This window comes from Mauremys reevesii, linkage group 4, assembly GCF_016161935.1.
Source record: "Mauremys reevesii isolate NIE-2019 linkage group 4, ASM1616193v1, whole genome shotgun sequence".
Taxonomy (NCBI): Eukaryota; Metazoa; Chordata; order Testudines; family Geoemydidae; genus Mauremys; species Mauremys reevesii.
In genome coordinates, this window is record NC_052626.1 from 128202561 (window position 1) to 128220600 (window position 18040).

Genomic DNA, 18040 nt, shown 5'->3' on the forward strand with positions numbered 1-18040 from the left:
GTGCATTGCCTACAGTTATAAGTTACCACACAGCTCTTGCTAAGCAAGCACATTTATTCTTAAGGTGAAAACGTCACAGAGGAAACGTATTAAAAACAATAAAAGAAGCTGCGTACATGCTAATGGGCTTAGCAGAGGTCACCCCAGCTCCATCCTCAGGCTCCAGTCGGTGTCAGTCCTTCAAACCCCACAACTGAGTTTTCCCCATGGTTACAGATTCATAACTGTCTCAGATTCAGTACCAGAACCAGGCAGAGCAGTTCAGCCATTTCTTTATGCAGCTTGGGTCTTTGATCTTGTCTCCAGAACCAGATAATCCGCAGACAATGACCCTGTCCTGAGGGTGTCCCTTCCAAAGGCAGGCTTTGTGCATAACCAGAGCAGGGGAATTTGCATTCACCTCCCCTGAGGTATTCCCTAGGAAATCCACTTAACAGTTATTGTCCCAAAGTCCATTCTTGCCTTGCACATTTTCAATATGGTCCTTTGAACTCTCAGGTCTCACATTACATCTCCCACCTAGACAGGTCACCTACAATCCTGGCCCATGTTAGTACAGAAACTTTGCATTTAATTCAATGTATCCCAAAGAGAGTTAAACTTAATTCAGTAAGGTCTCCCCAAGGAAATGCAGGAAATTGCCGTATCTGTCACAGCATGTACCTGGACTATCACCGCAGAACACCCAGGTTGAAAATCTTACCAATTTGTGTAGTAATTTCTGATGAGAGCAAATAGATCTGAAAGTTAGGGAGCAGGTTAAACCACTGAGTCATCTCTCCAGTGACTCTCAACCTTTCCAGACGATTGTATCATTTTGAGGAGTCCGATTTGTCTTACGTGCCCCCAATTCACCTCAATTAAAATCTACTTTCTTTGAAAATCAGACATGAAAATACAAAAGTGTCACAGCACACTAGTACTGAAAAATTGCTGACTTGCTCATTTTTACCATATCATTATAAAATAAATCAGTTGGAATACAAGTATTGTACTTGCGTTTCAGTGTATAGTATGTAGAGCCGTATAAACAAGTGATTGTCTGTATGACATTTTAGTTTGTGCTGACTTTGCTAGTGCTTTTTATGTAGCCTGTTGTAAAACTAGGTAAATCTCTAGATGAGTTAATGTACCCCTGGAAGACCTGTGTACCCCCAGGGATATGTGTAACCCTGGCTGAGGACCATTCCTCTATACTTATCAGATGTGAAGCTGAGGCCCAGATACTCAGCTGGTGTAAACTGACTTTCACCAGCTGAGGATGTGGCCTCCGGAAATGGAACAAAGTGCCCTTGACTCATTGCAAGACCAGAGTCTTCACTCAGACCTGAAATGGGACAGTGTCCCTACAGGCTTTGAACGTGACTAGCCTTATTCCCCATTGCCCAACCACAGACGTAGGTCCCCATGGGGGATGTGCCACTGACTGAACTGAGCATGCTCTTATAATGACACACTGTAACCCTTTGGCCTTCTGCAAAAAAAACAGGAGTACTTGTGGCACCTTAAAGACTAGCAAATGTATTTAAGCATGCGCTTTCGTGAGCTACAGCTAGCTCACGAAAGCTCATGCTTAAATAAATTTGTTAGTCTTTAAGGTGCCACAAGTACTCCTGTTTTTTTTGCGGATACAGACTAACACGGCTGCTACTCTGAAACCTTTGGCCTTCTGTCATTCTAGACTGTCTCTTCAAAGTATGTCCCATGAACCGCTACTCCGCCCAGAAGCAATACTGGAAGGCCAAGCAAACCAAGCAGGACAAGGACAAGATTGCTGACGTGGTGCTGCTGCAGAAACTCCAGGTGAGGCGAGCTCGGCCAGTGAGTGCCGGTGAAATTCCAGGCGACAATCCTTGCAGTAGGTCGTGAAGTTGTTAGAGGTACTGGCTGAGGACTCGCCAACCTTTCCCCCAACACAAGACCTGACACATTGTCTTTCCCTGTGGCAGGCTCCTGGGAGGACAGAGCCCTCTCTTGGAAACCTCTGTAGCTGTGGGCACACGTCTCTTCTCACTTCTACCTGTCCCTGTCTAGCAATCTCCCCCTGTGATTTTCCATCATCAGCATGGACCTCGCTCCCTTGAGCTAGAGCAGTAACTCCATTAGGTGGTAGCAGTAGTAGGCTCTTACGTATCTTATATCTGTAAAATGGAGTTATCAGTATTTACCTGCATTTGTAAAGCACTTCACGATCTACAAATGACATGCTAGGTAAGAGCTGAGTATGATGGTCCAGGTACTAGAGGGGGACATATAACACCGGTTGAACTGGTAGGTTATACTTGCATGAGAAACCCTTCGTGCAGGCTCTTGTGTACTGCTGCTCCCTCCCCAGTAATGAGATAAACTAGCCTTGGATCTTTTGTGGCTTCCATTGCATGTCAGCTTCTCCACCCTTGGCAGAAAGGGATGCCCCGGAACTGTGACCTTGCCATGCCAGAGCCGCTCTTTGACAGTGGAATCGGGGAACCGATGACAGGTTTATTGCTTCCACTGCCGTTAGAAATATCTGGGGCCAAATTCACTACTCTGCTGGTCCATGCAGCTCCAGAGGCTTCTGTGGAATGTCACCCACTAAAGCCAATGAGGAATTTGGCCCAATAGCTTATGTCTTTCCAGCTAATTTTCTGCCAGGGTAGAACACTGTTCTGGGAGCCATCGAGCCATGCCCATAACAGAGGAGAGTCATAGATTTTAAGGCAGAAAGGGACCATGGTGATAATCGAGTCTGACCTCCTGCATAACACAGGCTAGAGAATAGCATAGGCCACTGTGTACGAGGGAGACTGTGTTTGTATCAGTTACAGGCTTGTATTGATCCTGATTTCTTAGGTTGCTCACATGCAACCCCTACATACTCCTTGGAAAAAATACAAAATGGCTGCCCTGCTGTTTGTCTGACTGAGCTGGACGTGTTCAGGGGGACAGGCCTATAGGTCAAGAAGTTTCCAGTTTCTCATGGAATCTAGACAGCGCCACAGCAACGGCCTTTGAGTGGGAGGGCCCTGCTGAAGTCACAAACAACTTTAGAAGCCTGGTAGCTACGTGAGCTTACCAGCCCTTCCAAGCTAAGGAGTGTCAGGGCAGGACAGTAGTCTCCAGGGGAAGTCCAAGAGAGAAGTGGTACTAGGTGATTCAGTAGCTGGCAATCTTTCCTCTTATTGCATCGTGCTGCTCTGCACTGTTAAATACCTGCCTCCTTCCACCCTAGTGGTAGGTGATAGACTTACTTTCAGGAGGTTGGATAGTGGCAAGTCTGCAGGAGATCAGAGACATCATCCTGTTCGGGATCCTTGCAACTGGAGTTATCCACTTCACTTCTCTGGGTTCGTGTCTCTGCATTTCACTTCTCTGGACTTGCTCCCCTTTAAGTCAACGGCAAAAACACTGTTGATTCAGCAGGCGGAGGATGGGGTGATGTGACTGCAAATCCAGAGAGCCGTTATGGAAACGTAAGAAGGATGATTAATAAAATGACTCGCTATCTTTAAGAGATGAACAACTAAACTAATGCAAGATAGATAGAGCGAATGGGCTGAACCATTGAGAGAACCTTAGTGACCGCAGGTCCACTTACTGCAGTCCATGGCTGGCAGGGACTGCCCTTGAAATATAGCAGTGCCGTCTTAGATACATACAGTTGCCCCACAGTATTAGGATCAAAGCAACCTGGGAAATACTGCAAATAGGACTAACCCAAAACCCAGTGAAGTCAGACTGCTGTTGACTTTGGATAAGGCCCATACTAAAAGTTGCCTGTTGTCTTAGATGACTGTGTAAATTTGTAAGGATGATTACAAGATTTTTAACACCAGAAGGGACCATTAGATCATCTAGTCTGACCTCCTGTGTAACACAGGCCAGAGAATTTCACCCAGTTACCCCTGTATTGAACCCAATAACTTGTGTCACTAAAACGTATCTTCCAGAAAGGCATCCGCTCTTGATCTGAAGACATCAAGAGATGATCACTTTGTTCTTCCTCATCTGTGCTGATAACATTAGCTTGTGCATAGACACCCTCTCTTTTTCTGCGTAGGTTAGAAAACAGCTTCTAATATCAGCAAATATGCTTGCTGTTAATGAAATCAAATTAGCAACTGAATATAGTGAGAGCACTGACAGAGTGTGTGTGTATGGGGGGCGGGGGGGGAGATGTCCTCTGTGAAATGTTTCTGATTTGAGTCCTGATCTCATTAGTACTAAAGAACTTACACAACTTCTTGCTCCTCTGTGTGTGTGTGTGTGTGTGTGTGCGTGCGCACCATTTTACATTTGTAAGCCAGTAGGTAGCCCCTGGATTAGAAGGGAGTTTTATGCAGTGTACTACTCACACTGGCCCCAGGTTGAAGCCCCTTGTAGATCCCAGGATGGAGCTGGTATTCAAGGTTGTATTTATCCACGTCCCCAGCTAAGTTTAAACCATCTTTCAACCAGAGGAAATAATTTCCTGAAATAGTAGCAGCCCAGAAATAAAGAGCGGAAATCCAGGCCTGGCGTTTTGTCTGCAGTGGTCTGAAATATGCTTAGTTTAGTTGCCAGATGTAGGGGCCTTTTGTGCCTCTTTTGGTGGAGGTTTTTGAGGCATTTAATATTTATAAGTGTCTCACTTTGCTGGTAGCAACTAGAGACATGAGGCACAGACAGGTGCTATGCATGATTTCCCTTCTGCAGCTGTGCTGATGCTCCCCCAACCTGCCCTGCAGCTCCCTGCTATTCCAGTCCCACTATCTCCCTCCCCACAGCGGATGCTCCTCAGCGAAGACTTGTCATGTCCCTACTGATACCCCCCCAAGAGGAGGCTGTCAGGGCTTGCCTACACTTAAAACGCTACAGCTGCGCCAGTGCAGCCCTTCAGTGTAGACACTACTTCCCGTCGGCGTAGCTAATCTTCTTCCCCGAGGGGAGGAGCTAGGTTGACGGAAGAATTCTTCCATCAACCTAGTGCTGCCTACACAGGGACTTGGGTCAGCTTAACTACGCTGCTCGGGGGTGTGTGTGTGGATTTTTCACACCCCTGACCAACGTCGTTAAATTGACCTAATTGTCTAGTGTTGACCAGGCTTCGGTCTCACCTGGTGGTTTTGTGACATGGACAAATACTTGGTAAGAAACCAGTTGGGAGCATCAACTCCTTTCCCGTCTGGGAGCTCTTTGCATTGGAGACACACTGGAGCCAGACCCTCAGATCTGAACAGCCTGGGCTTCATGGGGGGGATTGGAAATTGGATTTAGTGCCACACGGTGCTGCAGACAGTGAGCTCTCAGAAGCAGCACTGGTGTAATGGGTCGTACTTTCTCTATTTCTTGCATCCCTGGACCCGTTTCAATGGGTTGCTCTTTTCCAAGCTGCCTGTAAATCCACCCTGGGGGCTGCTGGGTGTGGTCATCTGCTTATTTTCCTTACAGTTCTTTTTTGCAACCCTGGTTTCTGCTGAGCCTCGGGGTCCCTTCCAAGCTGGGCGTGCTCAGGCTCCCGCTCCCCTGTTGCTGGAGTGGAAACAGAGGCAAATGTTTATCCAAAGATTCCGAGGGATTAGTGATTAATTAAAGAAAAGTAGCAGCAATGTTTTAAAGAGTTTTTAATTGTCAGTGAAGCATCCTGAAAGCAGCAGCGTCTGCCAAGGCCGATTTGCAGTTGTGGCCCTGCCTGTTTGGGCAGTTGTTTTCAACTTTTGCTTTTAAGGGACTAACTCATGGGTAATGGTTTTAAACTGTTTCTTTAAAGAGATTGACTCATAGCAAGGGAGGTTTCCAGCCCTGGATCTTCTGTCTGTTCCATTCTCAGCAGCGTGGGGCTCCTTTTCCCCTTCCCACAGCTTCCTTCCTGTCCTTTGCCAGGAGGATCCCGATGTGAACTGCAGTCTCACCAGCATTCATTTCCCCTCTCTCCTGAATGACCCGGGGAGAAGGTGGAGACCCACTGGGCTGACGGTGTTGTGCAGTCTGGTTTAGGAATAGAAGAGTAGAAGGGGAAAGGCAGAGGTTCTCCCATCCCCCCTACCCTGCTGCACTTGCAGGAATTCAATTGAGTGTGTCTTGAACCCAATGAGCCACTCACAAAATCACCCGGTAGCAATCCACGGCTACCCAGAACTTTATGGACGTTGGCTGTGAGTCATCTGCATAGACTTCATAGCCATAAGTTAAGGACCTTTTACTCCCCAAAACACCGGCTGTAAGCGTAGCCTCTGCTAGAACAATCTTGGCTAACTGGTATCCTTAGGGCACACGTAGGTCCTGTAAGCTGCACTGGGCTGGACAGTTTGACAGCCTGGCATTCAATCCCGGAGAGACGCTGCTGATGTAGTCGGACCCTGATACTCCCTCTATAAATATGCCCTGTGGGAGAATTCATTCCTCGCTCCATATATTCAACAGCAACAACTTCCTGTTTAACACACCATGCAGAGGCATGGATAACACACATGGTTTTGGAGAGAGAGGCTGGCTGGCCTGTTCCAAGGCATCTCAGAGCAGTTGGCCACTCCAGAATCTCTCTCCCAGCTTCCTGGTTACTCCATGGCCATCTTTCTCCAGCTGGTGAGTCAGAATGTGCAGCCTCCTGTGTGCAGTAACCGCCAGTGTTTCAAGGAGAGCTGGCCCTGGTAACTACTGGGGACCTCCCGAGTCCTGGGGCCTCCCTGCACCAGCAGGATTTCAAGTGGAGGCAGTTTACACAGTCCTGTGCAAAGTCATGCGCTCCCTTGTTTTCATGTTCACAGTAAGACCTGGGGCCAACCTGCCCAGAAGACTGGGGCCAACTTTTTTCCAAGGTGCCCTCCGATTTGGGGTGCATCGGTTTCTGGGTGTCCAGCTGGAGTCCCCTAGGCCCTGATTCTCAGAGCTTGAGAACCCTTCTCGGAGCGGCCAGAGCAGCTCTGCTTGTTGTCTCAGATCGAGCCCCCAGACACCGAGGCAGCCTGAATCCCAGGCTGCTTTATGAAACGTGGCCCCAAGCCTGGGAGCTTGCCCATGGCTGTGGAGAGGGAGGGGATCCAGAAGTAGATCGCAAGCCTGCCCTCCCCTGTGGCTGGCGTGAAGATGCCCTTATTACCCCATGCTCCTCCCCCACGCACCCTGATGGGAGGCAGCTGCGGCTCACCGGGCCCTGCTCTGTGTTTTGCGGACAGCATGCGGCGCAGATGGAGCAGAAGCAGAACGATACGGAGAATAAGAAGGTGCACGGGGACGTGGTGAAGTACGGCAGCGTCATCCAGGTATGGGCCGTGAGCGCTCCCCTCCCTTGGGCTCACCATCGCCCGCAGCTCGCGGCGTGGCCTCTTCTCTTCTCCCAGGGCATCCAGGGATAGGGGCTGCAGCCACCTACACAGCTGCCTGGTTGCTTCTCCTGTGAACTCAAGTGTTTGTTTTAGTAGGATCATCTAGGCAATAGCTAATGGAGGATATGTCCACACTGCAGGGAAACCCTGCCCAAACATCAAGCCAGCTGTGGGGGTTTTATTGCAGTGTAGCCCCAGAATTACCTGGCCTCAGGTATGAGAGCAGAGGGGTCTACACAGGCAGTAAGGGAAGGGGCGGGGCTCTGTCCCAGACCAGTAGAGCATCTGAGCAGTAAACGTCGGTATCTAGATTCAGTCCCCAGCTGGGGTGTAGCTAAAGATTGGTCCATTCCCTGCCTGTTGGTTGATGCAAAGGGGTTTGGGTGGCTGGTGGTGAATTGCTAAGACCCTGCAGGCTGTGGGTTAGCGGATGGGCGCACTGGGATGTGACAAAGCACCGGAGTAAATTCTCACCCATCGGTGGGCTCCACTGAATGAGCAGCTGGAAATGCATCCCTTTGAATGCAGGGGGCCCTATGCAGTGCTGCGTCTTCTATAACAGCAGCCCAGTCCGGTCTGCTTGCGCAGGAAGAGAGGGTGCAGGCGAGTATTAGCAGACAAGGAAAACAATTGCTTTGGCTGCTGAAGGAGCATACAGTGCCTTGGCCATGCACCCGCGGGACCTTGTGTTCGTTTGTCACCTGGCAGTTACCTTTGTTTGAGGGCTGCTGCTGCTGGCAGGTTAGATTTTGGGGTACAACTGCTCAGCTTCATGAGACCTGAAAGCCTCAGGCCACCCCGTAACTCGGGCCTTGGGGTGCCACACAGAACCTAGCGAGCCAGGCTGGAGGACTAGGCAAAAGCCAAAGGCCATGTGGGCAGACCAGGCCTCCTTCGTGTAGTGTCCTTTGTGGTGGAGAAGAGACAGGGCTCTGCAGTAGTGGACATAAAGGAGGAGGCTGCTGGACACAGACAGACCCTGTGGGTCTCTCTCCCTCCCAGCCTGTGCTGCCTGGCGCCACCATGCAGGGTCTCCCTAATTCCCTGCCTGGGCTAAGGTGCCCTAGAAGGGACTGGGGATGCCACTGTGTTTGGCTTTCCAGCTTCTCCACATGAAGAGTAACAAGTACCTGACGGTGAACAAACGTCTCCCCGCCCTGCTGGAGAAGAACGCCATGAGGGTGACACTGGATGCTACGGGCAACGAGGGCTCCTGGCTCTTCATCCAGCCCTTTTGGAAACTGAGGAGCAATGGAGATAATGTGAGTATGATGGGGAGGCGGAAACCGAGGCGGGAAGGCTCCGGGGGGGTGTTATACTTGGTGTTCTGTGAGGCAGCTGGGGAAACGGAGGCAGTGAGGGGTAAGCGGCCTGCCAAAGGTGAGTGGCAGAGCCAGGGATAGAATCCAGGAGTCCTGACTCCCAGTCTCCTGCCCTGACCACTAGACCATGCTCCCGCCTGCTGCTTTCAGCTCAGATCCACTACAGGACGGGGGAGGCATGATGTCAGGTGGGTGGTAGTGGAGCTATTCAGTGTCCTCTAGGATTCGGGGGCTCAACTGTCACTCTCAAGCAGATGAGGGTGGGGCATTGGGGACATGCCCTTTTCCTCAGACTCCCCCAACCCCCCTCATCCTCCGAAGGCCAGCCTGTCCGTGCAACAACGTTGATGGTGCATTCCCAGATAGGGAGAGTCTCTTTTCTGCATCCCGGTTGCAGATCCCTGTGAGTAGAGAGAGGCTCGCAGAATAAAGGTGATGGGGGCTGGTGGAGGATCTTGAGGGCGGCAGGACCATGCTTAAGGGCCAGACTTCCACATCAGCAACCATGAAAGAGACATGCAGGCAGCATGCCCAGGGCTCATCCCTCTGCAGAGTCCCCATATTCATGCTCTCACCCCCACCCCTGCCTCTAATTCTCCTCCCCAGGTAGTCGTGGGAGACAAAGTGATCCTGAACCCTGTGAATGCCGGGCAGCCACTGCATGCCAGCAACTACGAGCTCGCCGACAATGCCGGCTGCAAAGAGGTACCAAGAACAGGGAGGAGGGAAGGGTTCGAGCCCACTGTAGGGACTCGGTGGGAGGGCTAGTAGTCACGATGCTCATGTCTGGATCTGTACTTCTTTAGCACTTGTTTGGACCCAATCTGTTTTGTTTCAGGCCCGTCTCTAGCATCTCGATCTCTCTGTCTTTTTTCCCAGGTGAACTCGGTCAATTGCAACACCAGCTGGAAAATCAACCTGTTCATGCAGTTCCGGGACCACATGGAGGAAGTGCTGAAAGGGGTAACGAATGAGCATCCGTTCTTCACACCAGGGCTGCTGGATAGGGATTCCATTGTGCCAGGCACTGTACAAACACGGTGGGAGAGACGGCCCAGCCCCTGTGACTCTCAATCTGACTTTCTTTGCCAGTCTGTACCAACACAGGGAGTAGCGCTCTGCTCCTTTAAGAGGGAAAACCTGAGCTTTCACCCATCCCGCCACCTAGTGAAGTGGGAGGAGGAAATGGTGTGGGGCAGTAGGGCGTCTGGATGTGATTGCCCTGCTGAGCATGCCACCGGTATAAGCTTGAGGCTGCCTGAATCCCAAAGACTCTCTGCGGGACAACAGCCCTGCAAGAAGGCGGTTGGGCCTGATTGGCCCATGAGTGCATATATTGTCTCTGAAGCTTAGGGAAGGGTGTCCACGGAACCATGTGTCTCGTGGGTACCTCCCTCGTAACCTCCTCTCTGTATCCCTGCTTGGCAGGGGGATGTGGTGAGGCTGTTCCATGCCGAGCAAGAGAAGTTTCTCACCTGCGACGAGTACAAGGCCAAAATCCACGTCTTCCTCCGCACCACCCTGAGGCAGTCTGCCACGTCCGCCACCAGCTCCAATGCACTATGGGAAGTCGAGGTGAGCCCCGGGGGAGCACCTTTGTGGAAGAGCATGTCGGCTCTCTCTCTAGTGGCTGGTGCGCACAGGGGATAACAGCCTACTACCGCCGACAGCTGATGGCAGCTCAGGTGGTAGAGGAGAGGGGTGTGTTTTTTGGTGCAGACAGTCCCAGCTTCCAGCCCTGCTGGTGACCCAGGCTGGAGTCTGGCAGGTGAAGCTGAGTTCACGCTTTCGTAGCGGATGCTTTGACAGAATGAATGGCTGTTTCTGTACTTTTCAGGCCTAGACACTCTGCCTGGGCTGATCGTAAAATGCTGCCCCTTAGCAAGGCTGCCATAGCGCTGCACAGAGCTAATGATAGGCCCAAAGCAGAGCCTGGGATCTACCACCATGAACAACTAGAGGGTTCAGATGGTTCCTGTTCCCTGCTGGAAGCCGTGTCTGCTCTGGGGTGTACCTGTCCCAGCCACCCCACCTGACCCACCACAGAGCTGTCCTAGGTACTTCGGCTCTGAGCACCTCACTCCCTTTCCTGCATTTCCCCTCACAATGCCCCTGCGAGGCAGGGCAGGGCTGTTATCCCCATTTTACAGGTGGGGAACTGAGGCACAGAGAGGCTAAGTGACTTCCCAAGGTCTGTGGCGGAGCAGGGAATTCAGTGTGGTCTCCCAAGTCCCAGGCTAGCGCCCTAATCCCTGGATCCTCCTTCCTCTCCCCGCGTGCCTTTCAGGTGGTCCATCACGATCCCTGCCGAGGTGGAGCCGGGCACTGGAACGGCCTATACCGCTTCAAGCATCTCGCCACTGGGAACTATCTGGCTGCGGAGGTAAGATTGGCAGAGGGGGCTGGATGGAGAGGGCCCGCTCCTGCTGCCACTGAGGCCTTGCCATCCCTTGCAAAGGGACTGCAATCTTGCCTGTAATGCAGAGCAGCAACCGCTCTCTGGAGGGCCACGCTCTGCGTGGGGGCCCTGCACATTTTCTTTGGGGCTGAAGCTCACCTTAATTCAGTTTATAGGGTGCTTTGAAAACTTTTTGCCTGGGAGGCTCCTTGCCCTTTCTGACGGGAGGGTCCGCAGCTCCCTCCCAGTTCCTCCTGGCTTATAGGAGGCAGAGATTCCAAGGGTTGGACCAGGGCCATGGCTGTTTGCCCATTTGCCCAGCAGAAAGCCCCCAGAGCTGGCACTCACTTGTCAAACTTGCTCTTCACGTTTTCCCTTTCCGCTTGGCCTGCTGTCCTTTATTTGCTCATCCCAGGCCAAGCTGTACTGTCAGTCCTTTCACCACAACCCCATTGCTTTGACGAAAAGGAATTTGGCCAGCAGTGCTTAACTCTTTTCTGACTCCTGACCAAATCTTGCTCGTCCTCCAGGGCATTCACAGATTTCAGGGCCAGAATGATCATCTACTCCAGTGGTTTTCAACCTTTTAAACTTTGTAAACCACGAAAAAAAAATTCAAATGGAGGTGCGGACCCCTTTGGAAATCTAAGATGGAGTCTGTGGATCCCCAGGGGTCCAGGGACCACAGGTTGAAAACCACCGATCTAGACTGACCTCCATACAACAGGCCAGAACATTTTGTCCGCCCATTCCTGACTCAAGGCCACATGGTGCGGTGAAGGCTAGAACCTATATTTTAGAGCGAGACATCCAAGAAAGATTTATCTGGCATGTCTCCGTTGAAGTCAGCGGAAGAAAGACCAGGTGACAAACCCGCTGCTTGGAATTTGAAAGGGTCAGAGTCAACGGCCCAACTTTTGTGTTTATATAGTTAGTTATTTAATATTTCGTTCACTTTTTAGGAAAACCCAAGTTACAAAGGAGATGCCGCCGATCCTAAGGCTGGACCCACGGTGAGCTCTGAGCTGTGTTTTGCTTGGCTAGTGGCTGAGTTGCTGCTGGTCTCTGGGCCTGGAAGTAATTTCCGTGCTCATCCACTGAGACTCTCACACAGGGAATCGGCATCGTAACAGAACAGGCCATTGGCCCAGCTAGGGATGGAGCAGGTGCAGTTAGATTCCGGGGAACAGCAGCACCTGGTTCTCAGGGTGACACTGGAGGGGTATTGTGCTCTGATGGATGTGGTGCTCATGGCAATGCTGGAAGGGTGCCTTGCTCAGTGTACCTGCTCCACGAGGCATCTCCGTGTAGCACAGTGGCCAAATGTCCCGAGTGCACCCCCTGCAGATATTATTACATCTGGTTGGAATCTAACTGCCTGGAGGGTTCGCACCATAAGCGCCGACTCCGTGGGTGCTCCAAGGCTGGAGCACCCATGGGGAAAAATTAGTGGGTGCTCCGCATCCACTGGCAGCCAAGCTCCCTCCGCCCCCGCCTCGGCTCCTCCCCATCCCGAGCGCGCCGCATCCCCACTCCCCCCCCTCCCCAGCCACCTAACAGCTGGTTGGTGACATTTAGGACTTTCTGTGAGGGAGGGGAGGAGCAGGGACGAGGCACACTCAGGGGAGGAGGTGGAGAAGAGGCAGGGCAGGGGCGGGGACTTGGGGGAAGGGGGTGGAATGAGGGCAGTGCAGGGGCAGGGCCAGGGACAGAGATGGGTCGAGCACCCACCGGGCAGAGGGGAAGTCAGCACCTCTGGTTCGCACAGCCCAGAGCATGCTGGAAGGGCGTGCAGATGAGGTGGTGGTAGAAGAGAGACGACTTCCTAGCCCCGTGGCAGAGGGGTTCTTTTACCCCATTTACCAAGTACCTTTGGGAAGCCATAGAGGTGGATTTGGTCCTGTAGATCCACTGGTGCATGCCAATCCTCTCCTCGTGTGTGTGAGACTGTTTTCGTGCTGCGAGGCCCTGCCCAGTTTCTTGGAAGCTTCTGCTGTGTCTCGAGACTGACCCGCCTTCCCCCTAGAGCACGTGTGCATGTGGGAGCTTGGTACCACGTCCAACCGCTTGGTACCATGCTCAACAGCTGCTTCCCTTGGTGCAGGGCGGGACTATTCGCTCCAGCCGGAGGAAAACGGGGGAGAAGATCAAATACCGGCTGGTGGCCGTGCCCCATGGGAATGATATCGCCTCCCTCTTTGAGTTGGACCCCACCACGCTGCAGAAGACGGATTCCTTCGTCCCTCGGTACGTGGGGACGCCTGGGTCCACTGTGAAACCTCACCGATTCAGTCAGCTTCATGGCCTGGTGGCAATTCAGAACTAATTCACCAGTTGGGCACAGTCTCACGGAGGCTGGGCTGCTTCAGGAGGGGGGAAGATTTGGGGTCAAGGAAGGGAGCATGGAGTAGCCGTCAGACAAGCTGAAAGCCTAGCACTGAAACCTGGTCCACTCTTGGCTGGGGGACCTCTAAGGAAAAGTGTAAGTGGCCCTGTTCTCGCTGAGTCAGTGCTGAGCCAGCTCACTGGTGGGAGCTGCATGGCTGGAGCTGCTGTGTGTTGGCCTGATTCCTGCTTGGGTGACTGTGTCGACTCCCCTAATTCCCCTGCAGGAATTGCGTTGTTTCTCTCCTGCCCCAAATCGTGTTCTGTAGGCTTGCTGGTGCAGAATGACTGTCGTGTCCCACTCCAGAGGTGGCTGCATTTCAGCACGGGGAAGTTTGACGTGATTCCCGTCTACGCATCTGGAAAGTGCTTCCAGGCCTTTCTGGATGGAAAGAGCGATAGGAACGGAACCTTCATTGTACTGATTTCAGGAATTCCTACGTGAGGCTGCGCCACCTCTGTACGAACACTTGGATCCAGAGCACTGACGTGCCCATTGACATCGATGAAGAGAGACCGATTCGTCTCATGGTACGTCCCACGCTTGGTCACAGCTTGGCTGCAGGGTCTTATGAGCTCTTAGAATTCAGAGTTTGTGTCCCTGTAGGTTCTTGATCATCATCAGGAGGCAACCCAGAACCCGACCAAAGAAACCTAGGACCCAACCAAAGAAACCTAGAGCCCAACCAAAGCAACCTAGAACCCAACTTAGCTGTCCAATGCAATAGCTGATAGTAGCCATGAGGTAGGGAGGGGGTAGAGTGGGTCATTCATCCCACCATGGATGGAGTAAATGTGCTGTGGTGGTGGTAGATAGCAGTGTGTGTGTGTGTGTGGGGGGTGTACCCGGAGCCCACCGTTGTAGTGGGTAAAGTGTTGAGAAGATGCCCATGTATATCTGACCCTGCAGCAGATGCTCTCACTGGAGCCAAAGTGGGTTGTAGTGAGGGGTGACACTGGGTTCTCTCTTTCAGCTCGGAACCTGCCCCACCAAGGAGGACAAAGAAGCTTTTGCCATTGTCTCTGTGCCAGTGTCAGAAATCCGGGACCTGGATTTTGCCAATGATGCCAGCTCCATGCTGGCCAACGTGGTGGAGAAGATGAACGAGGGCTTCATCAGCCAGAATGACCGCAGGTAACAAACCCAGCCATGCTCCTGACCATTGGCCAAGCAAAGCCAGGCCCATGCTCATCTCAAAGGCACCTCTGTCTGTCTGTAATGTTGTGACTTTTGAACATTGCATCCGATGAGTCTCAGGGAGCATTGGAGGCTCCAGTGTGCTGAGCCCTGTGGATTTTGGTGAAACCCAGGAAAGCCTGATTTCCACTCAGATCACCATTTGGTCACGTCGCCTCCCAGATGGCTGTGGGAGGGGAGCAGAGTCACTCTGGTGCAGGGGTGAGGCAGTGAGCACAGAGTTAGCGGGTAGAGTTAGGGTGCCAGAGATCTTCCTCTGCCTGCAGTACCAAATGGACACTCTGGGGGCCTGACTTTGGTGGAAATTATGCTGCTGGAAGCCTCTTGCCTCTCCAAGCCAGTTAGCTGGGTCCTTCAGGGAGGCTCCCTAGTCTCCATTCCAATTGAGATCACCCCCGGCAAGGCGTCTCAGCCCCCAACACTGGCCAGCCCCCCCAGTCAGGCTTCTCGCCCTCAGCTGATCCTGTCACCGCTACTGTGGCCAGGCCTTTCACACCTCCGCCCCTGTATCCTGACCAAATGGTCACTCGGGATGCAGAAGGGATGTGGTGGGGGGTGGGTGAGAGGCCTAGTTGGATATCCAGCCTACAATAAGCAACGAAGCATGCAATCCTACTAGCTAGAGTGCAGCCTGCCCTCCGGTGCTGGGTGGCAGCAGGCAGGGTCTGTGGGCCGGGCCGTGTCCCTGTTACCCATGGCATAGCATGGCTCTCGGCCTAGAGCTTCCCTGCCGGTGGCCTGATTGCAAGCCTGCTCCTCCCCAGGGGCACAGCAAGGAAATCAGATTGTGTCGGGCCTGTGCCAGCCCCTCCTTTGCAACAAGAGAAATAAATTAGGAACTGGGAGATGGCCCTCTGATAGCGCCGGGTTAGTTAGTCGCGGTGTTATTTATAGGTGGGTGGGTTCTTGGCATTTCCTAAGCAAAACACAGCGATACGGTGACGCAGACAGACGGAGCCACTTCCCCTTTGCCACCCCTCCGCCAGGAGACAAGCTGAGCCCCTTGGACTGCGGCGCGCCAGAGACTTGGCTGAAGGGCTATGTTTTGTGGAGGAGAACCAGGGTCCTGACCACTCATGATGCTCAAACTCATGACTGTTCGCAAGGGGGAGGATATTAGTCCTGCTGTCCAAGCCAAATTCTTTATGTACTTTAGTTTGAATACACATGAGAACATAAGAATGGCCATACTGGGTCAGACCAATGGTCCATCTAACCCAGTATCCTGTCTTCTGACAGTGGCCAACACCAGCTGTTTCAGAGGGAATGAACAGCACAAGCCATCATCAAGGGATCCATCCCCTGTCGTCCACTCCCAGCCTCTGGCAGTCAGAGGCTAAGGACACCCAGAGCATGGGGTTGCATCCCTGACCATCTTGGCTAATAGCCATTGATGGATCTATCTTCTATGAACTTATCTAATTCTTGTTCTGGTTCCACACAATTATAAGGGGTCTAAACCCTCATGCTTCAGGGCATAAATCAAGCTCTAAGAGGTCAGGGAATAACTTCCCCATGGACATTATGGGGGTTAAATTCTCTCCTGCACAGAGGCCCAATACACATTCTATACACTGCGTAAGTTCTTCAAAACCCAACTTGGGTCTCATTTCTTTTGTATGAACCACCCAACATTTGGGGGTTAGTTTGGAGATTAAGAGCGGTTCTAGGCTGTTCTCTGGTTATTAACTCTCCCACTGCTGAGGTCCCAGGTGGCGTGGATGCACCCGCTGCCGATAATGATGTTGCGGGCTGCCCGCTTTGCAGGTTTGTGATCCAGCTGCTAGAGGACCTGGTGTTTTTCGTCAGCGACGTTCCCAACAACGGGCAGAATGTGTTGGACATCATGGTGACCAAACCCAACCGGGAGAGGCAGAAACTCATGCGGGAGCAGAACATCCTGAAACAGGTGAGCAGGATGGGAGAGGAGGGACACGTAGGGACGCGGATTTGGGTTTGAACCAAAGTGATTCAGCCACTGAACCCTCACTGAGCTGTGGGGAAAATATGCGCTGGGGAACAGGAATTTGGGGACAGGCTGGTCAGAGAGAGACTGGAGAATTGCGGACTGTGAGTCTGTTCAGCCAGCTTGTATTCTTCAGGGCATTTTTACATAATTATTGTTAGAAGTTATTCATAGTTGGGGGTGGGGGCAAAGCTGGTCAATTGAAAGGTCATTAAAATAAGGTGCTCTTAGAAATTGGCCAGAGGGCAGTCATCCTTGGTGCTGGTGTCATGCAAGCTGTCCTCTTCCATCACGGATGCCAATCAGTCCTGACCTGCAGCTCCCCACGGCTGTCAGTCTTGTGCCCCACACGCAGCTCTGCTGACACTCATCAAACTTGACCGGCAGCCCCCACTCTTATTCCAGCCTTGGGTTCCTTTGGAGCCCGATGCAATGTAGGGTGCTTTTTTGATGTCACAAAATCTCCACGCAGGCCTTAGATGGTCCAACTCATTCTGCTTGTGATCAGAGTCGAGGTCTCCAGAGGGGACCCACTGCATCCCTTGAACTACCGTGGAAGGGGCCTTCCCCAGCCTTGAGTTTGCAGCAGTGGGGGTTTAACCAAGCTCTGCCTGCAGGCACTCCCTTATCTCACCCCCTAGGTAACGAGCACCGTAGAAATGCCTGTGACTAGACGCAGAGGACTGAGCTGCAGCTCTGAAAGCAGAGAAGGACTCTGCGGAGAGCAGCTTGGAATCTGACTCCTTCCGGCTTCCCTCTTTTGTGTTCAATTAGATCTTTGGGATCCTGAAAGCTCCATTCAAGGAAAAAGGAGGGGAAGGCCCCCTGGTGCGGCTGGAGGAGCTGTCGGATCAGAAGAACGCTCCCTATCAGTACATGTTCCGCCTCTGCTACCGGGTGCTGCGGCACTCCCAGGAGGACTATCGCAAGAACCAGGTGGGTCCATGTGGCAGGGTGGCCGGGTCGTCCTGGCTGCAGCTCCTGGCCCCACGTGGTACATTGTCATCTGTATTGCGGTAGCACCTTGAGGCCCTAATTGGGGACTGTGGCACCATTGTGCTAGGCTCTGTACGTCCATATCACAAAAGAGGAGCAAGCCAGGAACCCACTCGCACGGGTTGCTGATTTGGTTAGCAAGCTGTGGGCTTTAGGATTCCCGTGCACTCTTGCTGCTCTAGCAGAATCACCCATACGGATAATTCTCTGTCTTCCCACTGGAGTTGTCAGCTACTTGGGCCATGAAGTGACAGAGTTTCCAGGCCCCCGGCCTCCTCACCACATGCCAGCTCTGCTATCTCCAAGGCAGGCAGGAACCTTGTCCTCTCTCTCTCTGGAGCTTGGATCTTCCTCTTGGCCACCATTTAACACTGACTGTGATGGAGAACCCCTGGGCGGGGATCCTTCTCTCCACAGCTGGCCAAATAGCGAGTAGGGCCTATTGGGTGAAGCCCTTGAAGGACATAGGTGCCGGAAGCAGAGAATGCCCTG

The 18040-nt window shown here is 52.4% G+C and overlaps 1 protein-coding gene across 7 annotated transcripts in view; it reads left to right on the top strand.

The window, feature by feature from the left end:
- Window positions 1-18040, top strand: part of ITPR3 (inositol 1,4,5-trisphosphate receptor type 3) — a 105389-nt gene that overhangs the window by 44576 nt on the left and 42773 nt on the right. For 6 of the 7 annotated variants that reach the window (XR_005597576.1, XR_005597577.1, XM_039534702.1 and 3 more), the window contains 13 exons: window positions 1682-1803; window positions 7134-7220; window positions 8387-8545; window positions 9212-9310; window positions 9485-9568; window positions 10034-10180; window positions 10893-10988; window positions 11966-12016; window positions 13108-13250; window positions 13820-13919; window positions 14363-14523; window positions 16354-16495; window positions 17327-17488. Coding sequence is in view for 5 of the 7 variants with exons in the window: in XM_039534700.1 (XP_039390634.1) it covers window positions 1682-1803; window positions 7134-7220; window positions 8387-8545; window positions 9212-9310; window positions 9485-9568; window positions 10034-10180; window positions 10893-10988; window positions 11966-12016; window positions 13108-13250; window positions 13820-13919; window positions 14363-14523; window positions 16354-16495; window positions 17327-17488 (1553 nt within the window). In the remaining 2 variants the exon portion in view is untranslated. Of the gene's footprint in view, window positions 1-1681; window positions 1804-3074; window positions 3453-7133; window positions 7221-8386; window positions 8546-9211; window positions 9311-9484; window positions 9569-10033; window positions 10181-10892; window positions 10989-11965; window positions 12017-13107; window positions 13251-13819; window positions 13920-14362; window positions 14524-16353; window positions 16496-17326; window positions 17489-18040 lie in introns of those variants that run through there. The other variant, XM_039534704.1, reaches the window with a different exon arrangement.